The sequence below is a fragment of the Nomascus leucogenys genome, chromosome 7b, assembly GCF_006542625.1.
Source record: "Nomascus leucogenys isolate Asia chromosome 7b, Asia_NLE_v1, whole genome shotgun sequence".
Lineage (NCBI taxonomy): Eukaryota > Metazoa > Chordata > Mammalia > Primates > Hylobatidae > Nomascus > Nomascus leucogenys.
In genome coordinates this window covers 11,547,652-11,568,878 of record NC_044387.1, presented here as the reverse complement: position 1 = coordinate 11,568,878, position 21,227 = coordinate 11,547,652, and the positions used below count along the sequence as shown (strand labels likewise).

At 52.8% G+C, this 21,227-nt stretch overlaps 1 protein-coding gene across 1 annotated transcript in view; it reads right to left on the bottom strand.

Annotated features, from left to right (window-relative positions):
- NPTXR (neuronal pentraxin receptor) overlaps positions 1 to 21,227 on the bottom strand; it is a 45,805-nt gene that overhangs the window by 17,420 nt on the left and 7,158 nt on the right. The window contains exons 4-5 of the mRNA XM_030815155.1: positions 17,934 to 18,024; positions 7,600 to 8,669 (exon numbers count right to left, since the gene is read on the bottom strand). Of these exons, the coding sequence (XP_030671015.1) occupies positions 7,600 to 8,669; positions 17,934 to 18,024 (1,161 nt within the window). The remainder of the gene's footprint in view (positions 1 to 7,599; positions 8,670 to 17,933; positions 18,025 to 21,227) is intronic.

Here is a 21,227-nt window from a genome sequence, read left to right as displayed (position 1 = left end):
TCAGGCTGCTGCTTCCAGAAGCCCAGCTGGGAGTTTTGCTGAGGTCCTGCCTGCCCACACGCCTTCTGGGCCCCAGCCAAAATCCTCAGCAGATGGAGGTCCGCCACCCCTAGCCCACTTCAGTGAGAAATCCCGGCGTGGTCTTGACTCAGCCTGTGTGGCTGTGGGCAGGTCCCTCAGCCTCTCTGAGCCTCAGCTTCCCCTGGAGTGAAACAAGGGCTGTGGAAGCACATAAGTGCTCCCACCTTGGGTTGGTTGCTTCTATCCCTGTCTCCAGAGTTCCACGGGGATGATGTGCCCAAGACTGTCCTGGGGAGATGCCCCCCCGCCCCAGCACCCCACATTCTTCACTCTGTGAGGAGCACCGACCTCTGAGTTCATTCCACCTCCTACAGGTAAAGATTTACAAAATGGCCAATAAACATAAGAAAAGGTGCTCAACATCATGAATCATCGGAGCAATACAAATTAAAACCACAGTGAGTGCACTACACGCCCACCGAAACGGAATGTTTTTTAAATGACCATACTGAGTTTGGCGAGGTTTACACGCGGGCGGGCTTGTAAACCCTCTCAGCTACTGTGGGGAAATGTTTGGCTGTACCTTCCGACACTAAATATATGCCCCTCTTGCAACCCACTCCTGTGGCTCGATCCAGGGAGAAATGAGGGCTGACAGCCGCCAACAGATATCCCAAGAATGTTTACAGCAGCCTTATTTGTCAATCAGAAACAACCCACAGATCCATCCACAGAAGAACGGGTAAATGAATTAAGGCTCGTCCCCGCAACGGAACACCACACGGCAATGAAAACGGCAATCCTCCGTGGGTACACACAACAAGCCAGGATGCCACAGACGTGACACTGAGTGAAAAATCACCAGACGCAAGGGTGCACAGCTGTCTGTGTCCATTTGTACGAAGTCCAAACACAGGCAAAACTGACTATGGTGACAGGAGCCAGAATAGCCATTGCCTTTGGAAGGCTACTGTCTTTGGGGGCACCAGGGAGCCTTCCGGGGGTGCTGGAAGTGTTCCAGTTCCTGATCTGGCTGGCCCTTTCACAGGGGTATCCATCCATAAATTTTCATCGAGCTGTCCGCTTACGATTTGTGTCTGTTTAAGTGAGATCTGTGACCTCTTACATATCTTGAATGTAAGATAAACCTCAAAATAAACAAGTCACACAGGCTTTTTAATTTTATTTATTTTTTGAGACGGAGTCTTGCTCTGTTGCCCAGGCTATAGTGTAGTGGTTCACTGCAACCTCAGCCTCCCGGGTTCAAGCGATTCTCCTGCCTCAGCCTCCCAAGTAGCTGGGACTATAGGCGCCTGCCACCATGCCCGGCTAATTTTTTGTATTTTTAGTAGAGATGGGGTTTCACCTTGTTAGCCAGGATGATCTTGATCTCCTGACCTCGTGATCTGCCCGCCTCAGCTTCCCAAAGTGCTGGGATTACAGGCGTGAGCCACCACGCCCGGCACCCACAGGCTTTCAAATCTCCATTTTGGACAGGAAACTGAGGCTGAGAAAGTTAAGCACCTTGCCTGAGGTCACAGAACCCTCAAGTGACAGAGCTGGAATTTGCACCCAGGTGATCTGGCCCTGGAGTCTGTACCAGGAACGTGTTCCACACTGCAGCTTTCTCAGGGCTGGAGGGGGCACTGTGGGGGAGGGAGGACACTGTGGGTCCATATCCTCCAACCAAAGCCCAATAGCAGAAGCCCTCTCTCCAAATTCCACAGCCCCCAGCCATTCCCTTCTCCCAAACCCTCCTCACTGCCAAATAGGCAGGGTCAGGGGAACCAGTGCCCACTGGGCAGAAGCTTCTAGAATGGGCAGCAAAGTCAGAGAAAAGCAAAGACAACCAATGGAATTTAGAGAAGACGCCAAGAGATCCTCGAAGCTGCTGTTTATCTGCAGATTTCCCAGAGAAACATAGTGCTGGGAATGGGTGGAAGGGGCTCGAGGGCGGTACACACATGTAACCCCCATAAACACACCTACACCCCACACAATCCCTATTTGGAAGCCTTCTGCCCAAGAACTCAGAATGTAGAGCCTAAAGGGACTGGGACTTAGCTCCTCTTCCCGCCTGTTTTACAGAGAAGAAAACCAAGGCGCCAAGAGGGAAAGTAATTAGTCTAAAGTCACGAGCAAGAACCCGAACCTGTGCCTCCCAGCCTTTCTATTTCAGAGACTTATTTATTTTTATTTTTTATTTTATTTTTATTTTTTTTGAGACAGAGTTTCGCTCTGTTGCCCAGGCTGGAGTGCAGTGGCACAATCTCGGCTCACTGCAACCTCTGCCTCCTGGGTTCAAGTGACTCTTCTGCCTCAGCTTCCCAAGCATCTGGGACCACAGGCACGCGCCACCATACTTGGCTAATTTTTGTATTTTTAAGTAGAGACAGGGTTTTGCCATGTTGGCCAGGCTGGTCCTGAACTCCTGACCTCAAGTGAGCTGCTGGCCTCGGCCTCCCAAAGTGCTGGGATTACAGGGTTAGCCACCGCGCCTGACCTATTTCAGAGACTTTTTAGAGCTGGAAGCATGTTTAGGGAGTATCTGGCCTGCTGTATCATTCATCGTATGGAGGGGAAAACCGAAGCTGGTGGGGGCGGGGCAGGGATTTGCCTGGGTCTGTGTCCTTCACTGTCTCTGAGCTTCTATTTGCTCATCTGTAAGATGGGAATGCGTTCAGCCTCTATCATAGGACTGAAGACTGAATAAGCTAATATGTATCCAGTAAGTGTCTAATAAGTGTTAGTTATGATCAGCAGCAGCAGCAGCAGCAGTGAAGGTCTTGCAGCAAGTCTCCTGGCTATCTAGCCAGTCAGCAGGACAAGCCTTGAGGACTGGCCTCCACCCCTCTCACTCTGGGCTCCGAGGCAGAAATGGTCCAGGACAGTGACTAGCACAGGCACCGCCCTCACCTGTCTATTTTTTTTCTTTTTTTTTTGAAACGGAGTCTCGCTCTGTCGCTCAGGCTGGAGTGCAGTGGCACGATCTCGGCTCACTGCAAGCTCCGCCTCCCGGGTTCACGCCATTCTCCTGCCTCAGCCTCCCGAGTAGCTGGGATTACAGGTGCCCACCACCACACCCGGCTAATTTTTTGTATTTTTAGTAGAGACGGGGTTTCACCGTGTTAGCCAGGATGGTCTCAATCTCCTGACCTCGTGATCTGCCCACCTCCGCCTCCCAAAGTGCTAGGATTACAGCTGTGAGCCGCTGTACCCAGCTCACCTGTCTTTCTCATGCTCCCAAAGGTGAGTGACGTCTGACCCCTCCAGATGGGTCTAGAGTTGATGATGAAGAACGAGGGCTCTACAGCCAGACAGTGGGCTCCACTGCTGACTTGGGGCCAGTTCCTTAACCTCTCTGAACCTTGGTTTCTTTGTACCTCCCTCATAGCGATTTTACAAGGATTAAATAAGATAATGCACTGTGCCTGCCGCATAGTAAGTGCTCAGTAAGTGTTCGCTATAATGGTTATTTAGCTCCCACTCCAGGATGGGAGGAGGCAATCAGCTTGCCGGGCTGGGTTAAGGATGTGGTTTATGCCAAAGAAATGCTGTTGAAATTAATCTTGAAGTTCCGTAGTATACATACATTAAATTAGCACAAAAATGGAACAGGGGAACATGCACGCATGGCCTGTAGACGCATCAATGGGCCAACTCTTGGAAAGTGGCTCCTGGCCTCAGCCATAAAAAGTCAATATTGGCCAGGCACAGTGGCTCACGCCTGTAATCCCAGCACTTTGGGAGGCTGAGGTGGGCGGATCACCTGAGGTCAGGAGTTTGAGACCAGCCTGGCCAACATGGCAAAACCCCATCTCTATTTAAAAAACAAGAATTAGCTGGGCGTGGTGGCACATGCCTGTAGACCCAGCTACGCAGGAGGCTGAGGCAAGAGAATCGCTTGAACCTAGAAGGCAGAGGTTGCAATGAGCCAAGATTGCGCCACTGCACTCCAGCCTGGACGACAGAGCTAGACTCTGTCTCAAAAGCAAAAAAAAAAAAAAGTCAATATCCTCTGACCCAGTACCCAGTAATACCACTCCTGGGAATTCAGCCTAAAAAAATCAACAGACTTAAAAACAAACAAACAAACAAACAGCTCTCTGCATGAAATGGATCCTGCAATGAACATCTGGGAGAAAAATAATTAGAAACAGCCTACATCTCCAGTAACAGGAGGCGGTCAAGTGACTGATGGATGGGGAGCTGCAGATGAATCCCAGGATATTATGGCATCATTAAAATGGTAATTACACAGCAGCTCTCAAACAATGGCTGCATATGGATAAGGACTGAAAGAGGGTTGCAAAAAGGGAGAAAATGACGCAATCGAATGCAGTATTTTCCCCAAAACCTTCTGATTTATTTCAATGAACAACAATAACAACACAAATAAAAATGGAAAAGAAGACACTTTCCCCTAAGCCCTTAAATGTGGATCCCACTCGAGGCTTTGGGGAGAGGACAGGCCAATCAGACCTTCCCTTCCCTTTTGTAGGAGGGGTGGTGATGCAAGGATGTGCCTGGTGGGGATCAGCAGGGAAGTGTGACGATTATGGAAGCCCAGGTGGGGATAGGAAGGGGACAGGGTGTGAACGGGGATGGCTCCTGAGAGGAGGTGTCCTTGGAGCAGACTCTAAGATAAGGAGCAGGGATGTGCTGGGGGTGATCCAGGCAGAGGCAGGAATGAACTGAGAGAGGGGTCAGGAGCGGGGGCCAGATCCGAAGTGGTAGCCTAGGAGCAGGCCGAGGAGTTAGGAGAGCCCCATGGTGAGCTTAAGGAAGACCGTTGGGGCTGCCTGGAGGAGGATGGAGGGAAGGGTGTGCCTGGAGTCATAAGACCAGAGACGAGCCTGCTGCAAGCGTGTACAGAGATGAGGCCAATCAGAACTGGCGGGAGAGGGAGGGGCCAAGGATGGTTTCTCAGGGCACGTGGAGGTACCCGGTTCAAGCTGAAACACAGTGTGGTTAGGGGGCTGATGGGACAACCAGAGGGAGATGCTCAGGAGGCTGATGTGTTGATGGGTCTGGAGCTTGGAAAGGAAACCTGGGCTGGACACTGAGTTTGGTTTGGGGCCCCTCCGTGGAATGGGTGTGGGAAGCCTCAGGGCATGGCTGAGTGCACCCAGGGAAAGTGAGGGCCAAGACGGGCACACCCCTTAAAGGAGGAGGACCCTGCAAGGAGACAGAGGCAGCAGACAGAGGGAGGAGGAGGGCTGCTGTGAGAGGCGGCTGGAAGCCCAGGGCATGGAGACCTGCAAGAGGGGATGATCAGCAGGGTCAGGTGTCAGAGAGGGTTCCCCCAAGATAAGGACTGAGAAGTCCTCATTTATCATCTTGGGGACATTAGCAAGAACACTTTCAGTGTATCCTGGGAGGGAAGGGAGACCCTGAAAATCTGGGCACTCTGAGGCTACTGAATGAGAAGATAGGGGAGAGATTGGACAGTGGCTAACGGGTGCATGGGACTCCGCTGAGACAAGTGGTCTCACCCTGTGTCTGCTGGGCTCCAGCTCCAGCCCCGGCCCCTCCCAGAGGCCCCCAAATGACTAGCTGCGGCTGTTGCCACGCTCAGAAAGCAGACCTGGTAGCCAAGCAGGCCCCCGCCCTTCTCTGTCTGTGGCTGCTACACTCAGAAAAGAGGAGAAGGTATACATGGGGAAGCCAGGGCTCCCCCAGCCTGGAAGGCTGACCTGTTGCCAAATTCCAGCTGCCAGGATCCCCCCAACCTCAGCGGGCTAACTGGAAGGGAGGCCACCCTGCCAAGTGCTGCAGGTGCTGGGGGCACAGGTCCAAGGCAGGTCCAAGCCTGCCAGCCCCAGACGTGGGAGGAGCCACCTGTGCCATCTGGGCGTGGGGGCAGGGGCTATGGCAGGCACGAGGAAGTTTATTTAATGAAAGTCAAAAATTGTTTTTTACATGACTAAAACCTGTTGCCTAAAACCTGTTTGTTCCTATTTTGACTTTCGGCTGTATTTTAAAAATGAGTAATATTATAGCTTAATGATAAAAATAGCAATCTCTCAAATTGACTGAACATACCTGTGTGCCAGGCACTATTCTTGGCCTTTTATATAAAGTACTTAATCCTCCTCACATTCCAGTGAGGTAGGTGCTATTACTATCCCCATTTTACAGGTGAGAAAACTAAGACTTCCCTTCATTGCATACTTTCAGCTTTTTCCTGATTATTTTCCTGCTCTTGGTTCTCTCATTCTAGAAATCCCCCAGAGCTGGAGTCGGGGAAGAGGTGGGTATGGGCCCGGCTTTTCTCCTGCCTCTGCCGCCTCTCTTAGGACGTTTCTGAGCTGAGTTTTCTCATCTGTAAGGTGCGGGGTTGGCTACAATGGCTGCCTGGCTGCACTCTGACACCCTGTGGGGAGGGTGCTGACACCAGTACAGACGTCCTGGAGGGCTGTCAGACCACGACATCCTCAGCCTTGCGAGTGGGCCAGTGCTGCTTGCCCAGGATTTAACTTAAACAGCCCCGGGAGTAAGGGGTCCCTGCATTTACTCCCCGCCCCTCTCCTCCCTCCAACTTGCCTGCTGCACTCCACCTGGGTGGAGGTAGCAGAGAGGGCAGTGCGGGCTTTGGCCTCTTTCTCCCTCTTCCTTCCACAGATCTGATTTTGTTGCTTAACCCCCTTCCTTGTGGTCTGGAAGTCAGTCCATGGCTGGGGTAGTGAATATGTCCCGGATGTTTGTCCTGCCCAGTCTGTCTGCCTTGCACTTCTGGGAGCCCAAATTCATTCTTACAGGGAGGAAGGTGGCCATGGGACTCCAGGGGGGAAATGACTGGCCCAGGGTCACATGAGAGCCAAGAGTGGGTTCCCCCATGCTGGACCCCTTGTGTCTCACCCCAAGCCTGAGTCAGGAAATCCTAGAAAAGGTGCGTGGAGGAGGAGGAGCTCGGGGGCCCCTGTTCTCCATTCAGCCCCCACCCAAGAGCTGTGGGCTTCCAGGTGTGTGAGGCTGGGTGCCTGGCACCTGAGCTCCTGTGGTTTGGGTCATAGTCTGAGCCAGAGAGGGAGATTCAGGGTAGGGAGGTGGTGAGGGGCACCCAGGTTTGTCTTATGGGGCACTCTGTTCCCGGCTCTGTGTAATGAGGGGAGGACCCCGAGTCCCTTGGACGGCGCATCCATCTCCCGGCCATAAAGTGTGAGCGTGGAGCTGGTGCTGATTTGGGGGTGTCTGGAAGAAGGAAATGAAAGGAACATTTAATGAGGTCCTAGCACGTGCCAAGCATTTTCACACACCTACATTTGATTCAATTTCTACTTCAAGTGGACACTGTTATACCTATTTTACAGACACAGAAACTGAGGCTCAGAGAGGTGCCTGGAGAGGGAAAAGGGTGGGGAGCGAATCTTTCTGGCGCGCCCCCTGTGCCTCAGTCACCGTGCCAGACGCCTGCCCGCGTTCCCTATCGAAATCCCCCCGCCTCGCCAGCGAGGAAGGCGCGATCGTCCCCGGAACACAGACGGGAGACCGGAGGCTCGGGGACCGCGGGGCGACCGCGGCCGGGCGGCCCCTCACACCACCCGGGCCGCTCCCCCGACGGCGCGCGGCGCTCACCTCCAGGCGGTCGATGCGGTCCCGCAGGGTGCGCACGGCGTCCTCCAGCTCCAGAATGAGCGCAGGCGAGTCCCAGGGCCCGTCGGCCATGGTGTCGCGGCGGGGCCCGGCGCCCTGGAGGCCGCGCGGCAGGCCGCTCTCGCAGCGGCCCAGCTTGCCGGTGAGCTCACGGATGGTGTCCTGGTCCGCGCGGATGCGCGCCTCCTGCTGCAGCGCCGTCTGGCGCAGCTGCTCGGCCGTGCTCTGCAGCAGCAGCAGCTCTTCGCGCTCGCCCGGCGCAGCGCCCGCCGCGTCTCCCTGCTGGGCCCCCGACGGGCAGGCAGCCGCCAGCGGCGTGCACAGGAAGCGGCTGAACAGGGGCCCGGGCGGCAGCGGGTGCGCGCTGGCCGCGGGTGCCCCGGGCAGCGCGGGGGGCCCGGCTGAACCGCCCGCGCCGTGCAGCGCGCTCAGGCTCCGCTGCGGGCCCGGGGACGCGGCGGCGCCCGAGGCGACCGAGGCGTTGTCGGCGCCGCCGGGCAGCGCCCGCGCCGGGCTGGCCGCCAGGGGCACGCTGGCGATGATGCAGATGACGGCACCGAGGAACGCCAGCATGCCCGCGGCCAGCAGCACGGCCAGGAACTTCAGCGTGAGGCGGGCGGCGGGGGCGCCCGAGGCCCCCGGCAGGCGCGGCGGCGGGGTCGGGGCGCGGAGCCCGGGCGCGCTGGGCCGAGCGGGGCAGGCGCGGGAGCCGGAGCCGGAGCCTGAGCCGGAGCTGTCGCCGCGGCCGCTGCTGCCGCCGCTCTGAGCCCGGGCGGCGGGAGGAGGAGAAGGCGGCAGGCGGCGGGGAGGGGGAGCGGGCGCGGCGGCCCCGCCCCACTCGCTCCCCCGGGCCGGCCCTGGCCCTGGCCCAGCCCCGCACCCGTTCAGTGCCGGGCGCCGGGCTGGGGGCGCCGCCGGGGATGCGGCGAGGAGCGAGGGCAGCGCCTGGGACCTTATCTCGCCGCGGTCACAGCGCAGGGGGCGGCGACCCGAGGGCCGCGCGGCGGGGCTCCTGGGTGACCCCCATCCCAGTCCTCCCGTGCTCGGGCCCCCTCCCCAAGCCGGTTATGCTCACAGCCACCCGGGGGGAGCTTTCCTCCGGGTGGGGCTCTGCGCTGGGCGCGCCACAAGCTCGGTCGCAATTGAGCCTCGCCCTGGACAGGCTCACCATAGAAATGAGGAAACTGAGGCACCGGGGGTCAGGCCGCTGTCCAAGGTCACCAGGTGGCTGCGTTGGAGCCGCCTGCGAGCTTAGGCACGTTTCACTGGACCAGACTGTGGATGGGGCTGGAGTGTGAGCGGTTAGAGGAGAAGAGGCTCAGTGTTGGGGGTTGGGGGGGGCGCGGATTTTGACCTAACTTCTGTTTATACTGTGGCCACCTGCCCGTCACCCCCACCTCCAACCTTCTGAAGGAGCAGAGTTCACTCCCCACCACCCTCATTACAAAATCTTCCTGTGATCTCAGAGGATGATGGAAATTCTCTCCTCTGAATCCTTGGGGGCTTAGAGCATCACGGGTCCAGAGAAATCCCCCCACCCCCACTGCAGTCTGCCTTCGTTGGCAAGCAGTGCCACGTGCCTGCTGGGCATGTGGACCAGGCCCAGAAGGAACAGCAGGAATGGGAGTGGGCTGTGCTGTGGGGGTGGCGGAGGAGCGTTTTACTTTCTCCTGTCAAAAATGTCTATATATATTTTGTTGAAAATTAACTTTGCAATTAAAAACTTAAAAACAATCCTACTATCCTCCACACTTTATCCCCAGCTCCAATTTTCCATGAGGTCTTTCCTGACCAATATGGATTCCCAGGGCTGGAAGGGCGCTGGGAGGGCTGTGGTTATTCCCAGCCCTGTCTCCCTTCCAAGCCTGCATTTTTGACTTGAAGGGAAGGCGCAAACCAGGATCTCTGGACCAGCACGGCTACCACTGTGGTTTCGAGTGGACTTCACATAGCGCTGGTGGTGGGGAGATACCGGAATGTTTCCCAGGAGGCACAGCCCTGGGGGACGCTCTCCAGCCTCTGGGATTTTGTCCAGTGTTCCCAGGCACATGTGCTCCACCTCCCTCCCTCCACACACGTTAGGATGATGTCCATCCTGCTCATCCATCTCTAGGAGCCAGGGATTTTCATCCATACCTGAGTTGTGAAAGAGGAGAGAAGCAAACACAAGTGCTGTATGCCAGGAACCCAAGTGCTGTGTGTGCGTGGATGTGTGCTGGCGCTCACTGAAGCCGTGACCTCAAAACCCAGGGCAGGCAGCTGGGCTTGGAGGAAGCATCCCATGGACAGAGAGATGGGCTGGGCTCTTGGAAGGCAAAGGCCAGCGGTAGGCCCTGCTAAAGTCCTGGGGATGCATGAGACATTGGGACTCCTGGTACATCTACACGTGTGCCGTGAAGACAGAAACACAGAGATAGCATCCCCTGGAGGAACTGTCATAGGAAGTCCAGGGAAGGACAGGAGATAACAAGAGAGAGGGCTGCTGCCAAGAGCAGCAGAGCCACTGTGACTTGGGCACCAAATGGTGCCACCTTTTCCTGAGCTGCCCCCTGAGACTTTGGGGACAGTTTGGATAAATGGGTCCAGAGCCTGGAGTCAAATAGTGTTTAAACTGGTCTGTTGATCTCCTAGAATGACTTTATTTTTTATTTTATTTCATTTTTGAGAGAGAGTCTTGCTCTGTCACCCAGGCTGCAGTGCAGTGGTGTGATCTCGGCTCACTGGAACCTCTGCCTTGCAGGTTCAAGCGATTCTCCTGCCTCAGCCTCCCAAGTAGCTGGGATTACATGCGCACGCCACCACGCCCAGCTAATTTTTGTATTTTTAGTAGAGATGGAGTTTCAACATGTTGGCCCGGCTGGTCTTGAACTCCTGACCTCAGGTGATCCACCTGCCTCGGCCTCCCAAAGTGTTGGGATTACGGGCGTGAGCCGTGGCACCGGCCTCTCCCTTCTTCCTTGACCCATCTCTATCCCCAGCATTCAGCATGAAGCCTGCCCAGGGAAGCTTCTCAGTGAATGTTTGCTGAACTAGTTTCCTAATGTCGCTGCTGGAGGCAGAGGAAGGAGGAGAGGACAGAGAGGTCCCAAAGCTCGTCTCTCCTGGGTCCTGGGAGAGACCCCCCTTAATCCTAACACAGGATTCCTCAAGGGATGGGCAGAGAAGTATTCTCGGGGGAACTTCCCTAAAACTGGAATAGCTCCTATATTTTCCTTCTGAATTGTCATGACTCCTAGTTTTTTTTTTTTTAATTTCTTCACTTTCATTCCATTCTTAGGCCAAGGGAATTCTGCCATATATAACAAATATAGGAATTCATTTTAGAAAATATGTTTTGAGACCTACATTGTGCCAGGCATACTGCCAAGCATTGGAGAGAGCTGGGAACAAGATAAGCTCACACAGTTTACATTTCAGTGGGGAGGCAGGCAGTAAACAAATGAATAACTAAGTAAACAAATTAATTTCCAATAATGATGAGAATGACAAAGAAAAGTCTTCAAGTGATGTTATTGAAAGTTACAGGAAGTAGGAAGGGGGGGATTGGGAGGTGGGCAGTATTTATAAGGTGATCAGAAAAGGCCTGCATTGGAGCTCAGACCTAAATGACCTGGGAAACCAGCCATACAGAAGTCTGGGGAAAGATGGTGTGTTCTAGGCAGAGGGAACAGCTCGTGCAAAGGCCCTGGGGCAGAAAGGAGCATGGTATTTTTCAGGAACAGAAGGAACAGAGTGGGGCTAGAGCACAGTGAGCTGTAGGGGAGGGAGGAAGCTGGACAGGAAGGTGGGGGCCATGTAGAGATTTACAGGCTCCGGGAAGGGAGTGGGTCTGATTCGAAGCCCAACTGGAGGGCTGAAGCAGGGAAGTGATATCACCTGGTTTGTGTTTTTAAAAGACCACTCTGGCAGTTGTCTGGAGACTGGGTTACAACGAGATAAGAGAGGGCCGGAAGCGGTGGCTCATGCCTGTAATCCCAGCACTTTGGGAGGCCAAGGCGGGTGGATCATTTGAGGTCAGGAGTTCTAGACCAGCCTGGCCAACATGGTGAAACCCCGTCTCTACTAAAAATGCAAAAATTAGCCAGGTGGTAGTGGTGCGCGCCTGTAATCCCAGCTACTCGGGAGCCTGGGGCAAGAGAATCACTCGAACCTGGGAGGCGGAGGTTGCGGTGAGCCGAGATCACGCCACTGCACTCCAGTCTGGGCGACAGAGACCCTGTCTCAAAAACAAAAACAAAAACAAAAGAGGAAGTTGGAGCAGGGGGGTACAATTGGAGGGCTATGCCTCTATCCAGGTGCTTCTCCAAGTAATGGCGACTTGGAATTGGTGGTGGTGGAGAGACCTGGATGGATTGCAGATTTGTTTTACAGGTGGTGTTTGTCAGTTGGGTCCTCCAAGAAGCGGACACTGGGCCGGGAGCGGTGGCTCACGCCTGTAATCCCAGCACTTTGGGAGGCCGAGGCGGATGGATCATGAGGTCAGGAGATCGAGACCATCCTGGCTAACACGGTGAAATCCCGTCTCTACTAAAAATACAAAAAATTAGCCGGGCGCGGTGGCACGCGCCTGTAATCCCAGCTACTCGGGAGGCTGAGGCAGGAGAATGGTGTGAACCCGGGAAGCGGAGCTTGCAGTGAGCCGAGATCACGCCACTGCACTCCAGCCTGGGCGACAGAGCGAAACTCCGTCTCAAAAAAAAAAAAAAAAGCGGACACTGAGATGGGATTGGAAGTGCAAGTGCTTTATTGAGGGTGATGTCCTGTGAAAGATAAGAGGGCCAGAAACAGAATCCAGCAGGGAGAACCTCCGACTTCAGTGCTGATCTAACAAAAGTGTTGGCCACCCCAATAGGGAGCTCTGGGGCCGAGACTGCCCATGAGGGAGTTTTTGCATCAGGCACAAGTGGCCTGTCTCTATGGTACCCTTTTCACCCTGAGTCATTGGCTGGGAGTTGTCCCAGAAGAGCAAGCCTTCAGCTCAGAAGCTGAGGTGGATCACGAAGTTGGAGAGCATCTGCTAACTGCCTCACCTGCTGCTGAGTGGCAAAGTTGTTGCTGAATGGAGACCTGAGGGGGCCCCTCCCTGGCTGCCACGGTCCATTCCTTACACCAAGATCCAGTTCTCCATACATGGTCAGGAGTAGTCCCTCCAAGGTGCCCGTGGCCTCTCTTCCTGAGGGACACCTGGAAGGGGGAGGTTAGCGGGAAGAACATCAGCCTCCGCTACTGCAGTTGGTCACAGGCTGCAAGACGTGTCATGGATTCTTCCCCTGTCCATCTAACCATTTTCCCAGTCATTGTCTCTGCTGGTAAAAGGGGGAAGAACATTCTTTCATTCCCTGGAGCCTAGGAAAGCCTGTGGTACAACGTATTTTCTCAATAAATGGTTTTTGAGGCCAGGCACGGTGGCTCATGCCTGTAATCCCAGCACTTTGGGAGGCGAAGACAGGAGAATGTCTTGAGCCCAGGAGTTCAAGACCAGCCCGGGCAACATGGTGAAACCCCGTCTCTGCAAAAAATACAAAAATTACCCAGGCGTGGTGGCACGCACCTGTAGTCCCAGCTACTTGAAAGGCTGAGGCAAGAGGATCTCTAGTCCAAGAGGTCGGGGCTGCAGTAAGCTGTGATTGTGCCACTGCACTCCAGCCTGGGTGACAGAGCGAGATGCTGTCTCAATACAAAAATAAAAATAAAAGTTTTTTGAACTGAGATACACTTTTAAAAGGGGGGAGGAGGAGAAAGAGGAATTGCACAGGGAAGGCCTTTAGACTGTAATAAAGTCATTTCTAAAAGATGGGTGATTGGATGCTAATTAGGTAACGGGTGGTTTCACCAGGCACATGGCAGAGCCAGGATTTGAACACAGGCTTAGGGTGACAAACTCATCCCATCTGGCCTGGAATTTTCCCAGTGTCAGCACTGAAATGCTTGCATCCTGGGAAACCTCTCAGTCCTGGGCAAACACGGACAGTTGGTCATCTTGGCTATCCTCAAACCCGTTCTCCCACCACACTGTCTCACTGCTGGTATATGTCACATAGCAATGAAACACACATGTCTTTCTCTTCCCTCGACCTCCATCCTTCCCTCTCCTCTAGCATCTCCTTCTTTCCTTGCTGCCGGCACACTGTGAGCTCCTCGAGGGCAGGGACCAGCTGCAGCACCTTCCTCTCTGTGACTCCAGGGCTGGCACTCGTGGGTGCTCAAACTCCCAGTGAAGGAGTTCGGGGAGATGGGTGGGATTACAGATGTAAGCCACCGCGCCTGGCCTCAAAAAACATTTATTGAGAAAACATGTTGTACCTTTTGGGGTGTGCTTGTGAACAAAGGGTTCTTTTCCCCAGAGGGGGGTGGTAAAGAGGTTGGGGACAAAGACAGTGTCTGTGTCCATCCTGAAGTCTCCATCTAGGTCCAGTCTCAAGACCTGAACTGCCTCAGTCTCCTCATCTGTAAGGTAGAGCCAGTGGTACCTATGTATAGGATTGTAATGGGAAGGAAATGAGGCCAGGTGAGATGTGTGTAAAATCTCTCCCAGGGACTCAAGGCAGGGACTATTTCCTACCATGCTACTGTGTATTATCAGGGCAAGGCTCAGTACTTGCTATACCTTCCTTATTTATTCCTAGCATATATTAGGTGCTCAATGAATGTCCATTCCCTTCTGGACGTCTTTGCCTTTGATTCCCCAGGTGCCTACCGTGCTTACTCCCTAGTTGCTCTGCCCTTTCTTGGTTCCCCTCCCGCCCCCGTTCTGAGCAGAGTTGGGGAATCAGTCAGATGAAGGATCATACGTGTATTCAATCAACACACGCCAGTCTGAGGGCTTCCAAGTGGGGTGCAGGGCTCAGCTGGGGTCCAGAAGCGTTCACACATCAGTAGTGGATGCTGGGATTGGGAGCCCAGACCAGAGAGGAGGGCAGAAGCCAGAGAAAAGAGAGCTTTCCTCTCAGGGGAAGCCCAGAGATTTCCATCCAGAGTTTCTGCCTCCCTGGAAGCAGCAAAAGCAGCCAACCCAGCTTGCAGATTTGGGCAGGAAGCAAGGACATCTGTTCCTGCACAGGCTCAGGAGGGGCCGAGAACCAAGGAGGAAACGTGTGTCCACCTTGTGGGGGGCCCTTGGAGTTGGCTGGAAAGTGAGTGCCTGAGTCCAAGCCCAGGAAAGAAAGACCAGAAGGAGTGGCCGGCCAAGGATGCTGTAGGGGCGGGGTGGGGGTGCCCTCACTGTCTCAAGGGCCTCCTGCAGCCCCTGTTTACTGGCCTGTTCCTCCTGCCACTTCTTACCGTACTGGGCTCTCACTTTGGCAGCCCTGGAACTCTACAGTATAGTCTTTCCATGTCACAGATGAGAAAATCAAAGCCCAGAGACATTCGGTCATTTGCCTTGAAGCCCCTGGTCTGTGGGGGTACCTCTGGCATCTGAACCCAGAAGTTGCCAGACTCAGGTTCCCCAGCTCACATACTGACACTGCCCTTCAAAGGGTGTGTGGACTGGCCCCTGCTGGGTGAGGAGGCAGCCAAGTCCGTCCTGGGAAGCCCCCTCCTCCCTGTACTCTCCCCCTCCACCTCTAGAGTGCGTCTCAAAACTGCCACCATGGCCCCCTCCTTGGCTCACCAGTGGTCCTAGCACCAGTTTCTGTTGCACTATCTGTAACTTGTGTTTCCCCAATGAGGCTGTGGACTCCTCAAGGCCTCAAACCTTATGTTCTTCATATGTGGTCACTGGCACCCAGGGCATGTCCAGGGTACATTTGATTCCTGCCCAGTGGACCCTAAGGAATGGTGGCCACCTCTGCAGCTCCTCTAGGAAAGGCATTTTCAGGTGGCTCCCAGGGTTCTGCAGCCACTGCACTTGGAGGCAGGGAAGCTGAGTCCTAGGGCTCGGGGAAACTTCCTTTCCTCATCTGTAAAATGGGTACGCATAAGCCTAACCTGCCCATGGTGAGGTAGGGGCAACTGAGATCTCACCTGGGTGGCCATTCATGTATGTCCAGCGAGGAACCAAGGGTGCCTGGCAGCTGCTCCTCAAATACCATCTGTCTCCCGATCTAGCTCAAGTACCCAAGGTGAGCCCTAGAAGTGGGGGGCAGGTTGAGAGATTCTGCACGCTGGAAGAAGGGACTACACATGAAGCCAGGGTGGGGTGGGCAGCGCTGCCCGCTGGGCCCCTCCCTGCTCCTGCCCGTCAAGCTTGCCAGCCCATAGGCCCACCTTGGGCTGGGTCCAGGCTTGGCTCTTTCTCTTTTCTGAGGTTTGCCTGCCACCAGCACTAGCCACAGCCACTTAAGAAGACACCTCCCTCTCCAGCCTCCCACCACGCACGTGGCTCCCTAGCCACTCGGCCTTGAAGGGATGAGGGACCAGGAGCATTTCTTTTCTCAGCCCCTTTGCAACACTACACTTTGGCATGGGTACTTGATCTCCATTGTCCTCAGCTTTGGGGGTCTGGGGTGCAGGGGAACAGCAGGGCTGGAGAGGAAGGAACAGATCCAAGTGACATTTCCATTAAGGGGTCAGTTAGTCACAAACGCTGGTGGCTGGCTGGAAAGGAATGAGTCAAACACAAGGCCTGGGGTTCAGGCCCCATCGGGGAAGCAGATGAGTCAGGCAGCCTGTTGGGGGGCGCACTTTTCAGTCGGGAGATTGGTTTTAAACGTGGAGTTTGAGGGCATTGCATCAAGGTGGAGTGGAGTAATTGAAATATGGACTTTGAAGTCAAGGAGTTGGATTTTAATCCCAGCTGCACAACTTACTAATAGAGTCACCTGAAGCAAGTGACTCAGCCACTCTCTCCGGTTTCTTTGGCTGCACCATGGGAGGATTTATGCAAGAGTGAAATGCGAGTGTGCAGCTCAGAGCCTGGCTCGTGGAGTGCTCAGCAGAGCTCCCTGTGATTCCAACAGGAAGGGGGTGTTACGATCCTTTCCTATTTCATAGATGGGGAGACTAAGGCACGGAACAGATACGCACGTATTCCCAGGGCCCTGTACAGCCAGGCTGTCCAGCTCCAGTGACTGTGCCCTTAACCATGGTGCTATGCACAGAACGGTGCTGGCGTGGTGGTGAAGGATGATCACATGGGGTCACATCCTGGCTCTCTACCACTCCAGAATTTCTAAGCAAGTAATCACATTTCTGAGCCTCAGTTCCCTTATCTGTATATTGTGGGTACTGTGCTCTCTGGTGCTATGGTTAGAATATTTGTCCCATCCAACACTCATGTTGAAGTTTAATCCCCAGTGTGGGGGCACTGAGAAATGGGGCTCTTAAGAGATGATTGGGTCATGAGGGCTCCGCTTTCATGAATGGGTTAATCCATTCGTAGATTAATGGATTAATAGGTGATCATGGGAATGGGGCTGTGGTTTTATAAGAAGTAGGAGGGAGACATGAGGTAGCACTCTCAGCCCCCTCACCCTGTGATGCCCTGTGCCACCTCAGGACTCTGTAGAGTCCCCACCAGCAAGAAGGCCCTCACCAGACACAGCCTCCTTGACCTTGAGCTTCTTAGCTTCCATAACTGTAAGAAATAAGTTCCTTTCCTTTACAAATTACGCAGTATCAGGTATTCTGTTATAAGCAACAGAAAACAAAGACATCTGGATTGTGGGTATTTAATGAACTGGTTAGTGTAAAGTCCACTCTGTACGTGTTAGCTATCCTTAGAGTAATTCTGAGTTGGAAAGGATAATTAGAGGGAGCCCCCTCCCCCATTTTACAGGAGATGATACAGAGACCAGAGAGGGTGATTGACCAGGCTGAGGTCACACAGCTGGAAGAGCTGGGACTCAAGCCACTGTTTTCCTACTTGCCTCAAGCTGTTACATGGAAGGGGGACATCAAGAATTGGTGAGCAGATAGCTGGGATGCCAGACTGGAAGTCAGAGTTGTGGTCACATCTGGACACAGAGATCTAAAAGGTGTTTCTTCTTACTCACCACCTCATTTAATCCAAATAAGCCTGCCAAATAGGGGGTCCTAGTCTCCTTCCCAGCTGAGGAGCACTGAGGCCTGGAGAAGTGACCGAGAGGCTTCAAACCAGGCCGCCTGTCTCATGGACAAGGGTCTCTTTATGGTGCCTGAGTTTGAAAGGCAGGCAGGCAGGCAGGCAGGCAGGCAGGCAGATGAGCCCCACAGAGGGAACCAGAGATGATAAGAGCAGAAGCCTTCCACGAGGGCACCACTGCACAGAGACCAAGCCGTGTGTGCCGGCAGAGACTTCCAAGGGAGCTAGCGAGTGACGATCATTTTAATGAGTCCCCTTGGGGGACAGTGTCCACATTTGCCTTTTCCAAAGTGTGCCCTGTTTCCTTGCTCACGGCTGGGAGTATCTGAGCCTTTACTGAGAGCTCCTAGGGATATCCAGATCTCCTCTGAAAGAGCCTGTTGCTGGCGCTGCAGTTTCAGACCCTGAGGCGTGGTGGGCAGGATAAGCTAGTGGGGGGGCTTGTTCTTATTTCACAGGACTGAGGACCCCTGCCACCCGGCTTTGTTCTGTTTCCATCAGCCCACCCTGGCTCCGCGCCGATGTTTCCCAGGCCCTTGTGTTCATAAAGGCTGATTGCTGGCGGCCGTCATTTAAATGGAGGCTCATGTCTTTGTCAAGCTCTGAGCTCACTCATCCTTTGGAAAAGACAGAAAAGACTTTGGTACCAATTTGCTCTAATGAAGGCCACATCCCTTCTAGATGGATCAGAGGGGGACCTGTTCCCATCCAGCTTTAAGTCAGATTGGCTGTGCGCCCCCTGCGTGTCTGCTCGCTATTAGGAATGTTCACATTCATCTTTGAATCTCATTGTCCTAAAGATTTCAGAAGGTTGGGGAGGGAGCAAGATGCAGGGGAAACAGAGCTCTGGGTTACTGTCTGCATAGATGAAGTTTTGGGTTTTAGTTATCTTTTTGCTATTGATTTTGTTTTGATTTTCAATTTTTTAATCATAGTAAAATAGTTACAATAACAAAATTTACCATCTTAACCATTTTAAAAAAAATTTTTTAGAGGCAGGGTCTTGCTCTGTCACCCAGGCTGGAGTGCAGTGTTAGGATCATGACTCATTGCAGCCTTGACCTCCCAGGGTCAAGTGATCCTCCCACTTCAGCCTCCTGAGTAGCTGGGACTACAGGCACGCACCACTATGCCCAGCTAATTTTTCCATTTTTTGTAGAGATGGGGTTTTGCCATGTCGCCCAGGGTGGTCTCAGCCTCCGGGCCTCAAGCGATCCACCCCTCAACCTCCCAAAGTGCTGGGATTACAGGGATGAGCTACTGCGCTCAGCTCCATCTTAACTATTATTTTTTAAATTTTATTTTAAGTTCTGGGATACGTGTACCGAATGTGCAGGCTTGTTATATAGGTATACATGTGCCATGGTGGTTTGCTGCATCTATCAACCCCTCATCTAGGTTTTAAGCCCCGCATGCATTAGCTATTTGTCCTGATGCTCTCCCTTCCCTCCACCACTTGAGGGGCCCTGGTGTGTGTTGCTCCCCTCCCTGTGTCCATGTGTTCTCATTGTTCAATTCCCACTTATAAGTAAGAACATAAAGTGTTTGGTTTTCTGTTCCTGTGTTAGTTTGCTGAGGATGATGGCTTCCAGCTTCATCCATGTCCCTGCAAAGGACATGATCTCATTCCTTTTTATGGCTGCGTTACCCATTCTTAAGTGTACAGTGGAGTGGCATTACATACATTCACATTGTTGTGCAACCATCACCACCATCCATCCCAGAAGTCTCTTTGCCCTGTAAAACTGAAATTTCAGGCCAGGCACGGTGGCTCACGTCTGTAATCCTAGCACTTTGGGAGGCCGAGGCGAGCGGATCACGAGGTCAGGAGTTCGAGACCAGCCTGGCCAACATGGTGAAACCCCGTCCCTACTAAAAATACAAAAATTAGCCAGGCATGGTGGCGTGCACCTGTAATCCCTGCTATTCAGGAGGCTGAGGCAGGAGAATCATTTGAACCTGGGAGGCGGAGGTTGCAGTGAGCCGAGATCATGCTATTGCACTCAAGCCTGGGCGACAGAGCGAGACTCCGTCCATCTCAAAAATAAATAAATAAGTAAATAATTGGCCAGGTGCGGTGGCTCATGCCTGTAATTCCAGCACTTTGGGAGGCCAAGGCGGGCGGATCGTGAGGTCAGGAGATCAAGACCATCCTGGCAAACACGGTGAAACCCTATCTCTACTAAAAATACAAAATAATTAGCTGGGCATGGTGGCGGGTGCCTGTAGTCTCAGCTACTAGGGAGGCTGAGGCCAGAGAATGGCATGAGGCTGGGAGGCAGAGCTTGTAGCGAGTCAAGATTGTGCCACTGCACTCCAGCCTGAGCAACAGAGCGAGACTCCATCTCAAAAAAAAAAAGTAATAATTAATTTAAAAATAAATAAAACTGAAACTTCATACCCATTAAACACTAACTCCACATCCTTCCTCCTCCTAAGCTCCTGACAACCACCATTCTACTGTCTCTGTGTGATTTTGGCTACTCTAAATATCTCATGTAAGTGGAATCATACACTATATGTCTTTCTTATGACTGGCTTACTTGACTTAGCATCATAGCCTCAAGGTTTGTTCATGTTGTAGCATATGTCAGAATTGCCTTTCTTTTATATGTGTATGGCCTTTCTTGTATGTGTATGTCACCTTTTGCTTCTCCATTCTTCCACTGATGGACACTTGAGTTGCTTCCACATTTAGCTATTGTGAGTAACGCTTCTATGAACATGGGTATACAAATATCTTCTCCAGACTCTGCATTCAATGCTTTTGAGTATATATCCAGGAGTGGAATTGCTGGATCACATGGCATTTTTAATTTTTTGAGGAACCGCCATACCACAGCAGCTATTCTATTTTATATTCCTACCAACAGTGCACAAGGGTTCCGAGTTCTCCGCATTCTTGCCAACATTTATTTTTTTAAATAGTAGCCATCTTAATAGGTATGAGTTGGCATTTCATTGTAGTTTTGATGTACATTTCCCTAATGGTTAGTGATGTTGAGTATCTTTTCATGTGACCTTTGACTATTTGTATATCCTATTTGGAGAACTGTCCTTCTCAAAAGTTTTTTAAAGTCTTACATACATTTCAGTCTTTGATTCATTTTAATTTTTTTTATATGGCACTAGGTAAGAATATAACTTCCTTCTTTTGTATGTGGATATTCAGTTTTCCCAGCACTGAAAAGACTGTCCTTTCACCGTTGAATGGCTTGGCACCCTTGTCAAAAATCATTTGACCATACACGTGAAGGTTTATGGTGGGGTCTCCTTTCTACTCCTTTGGTCTATAAGCCCATCTTTATGCCATTACAACACTATTTTCATCACTGTTTGCTATTGATTTTTAACTAATTACACATGATCTGAGATGCCAATTCCTTGAAATTTATTGAGACTTGCTTTATCTCCTGCTACATGATATACATGATAATTTTAGGAAATCCTTTTTTTCCCCCCCTGAGATGGAGTCTCTCTCTGTCTTCCAGGCTGGAGTACAGTGGCGCGATCTCGGCTCACTGCAACCTCTGCCTCCTGAGTTCAAGTGACTCTCCTGCCTCAGCCTCCCGAGTAGCTGGGATTACAGGCATATGCCACCATGCCC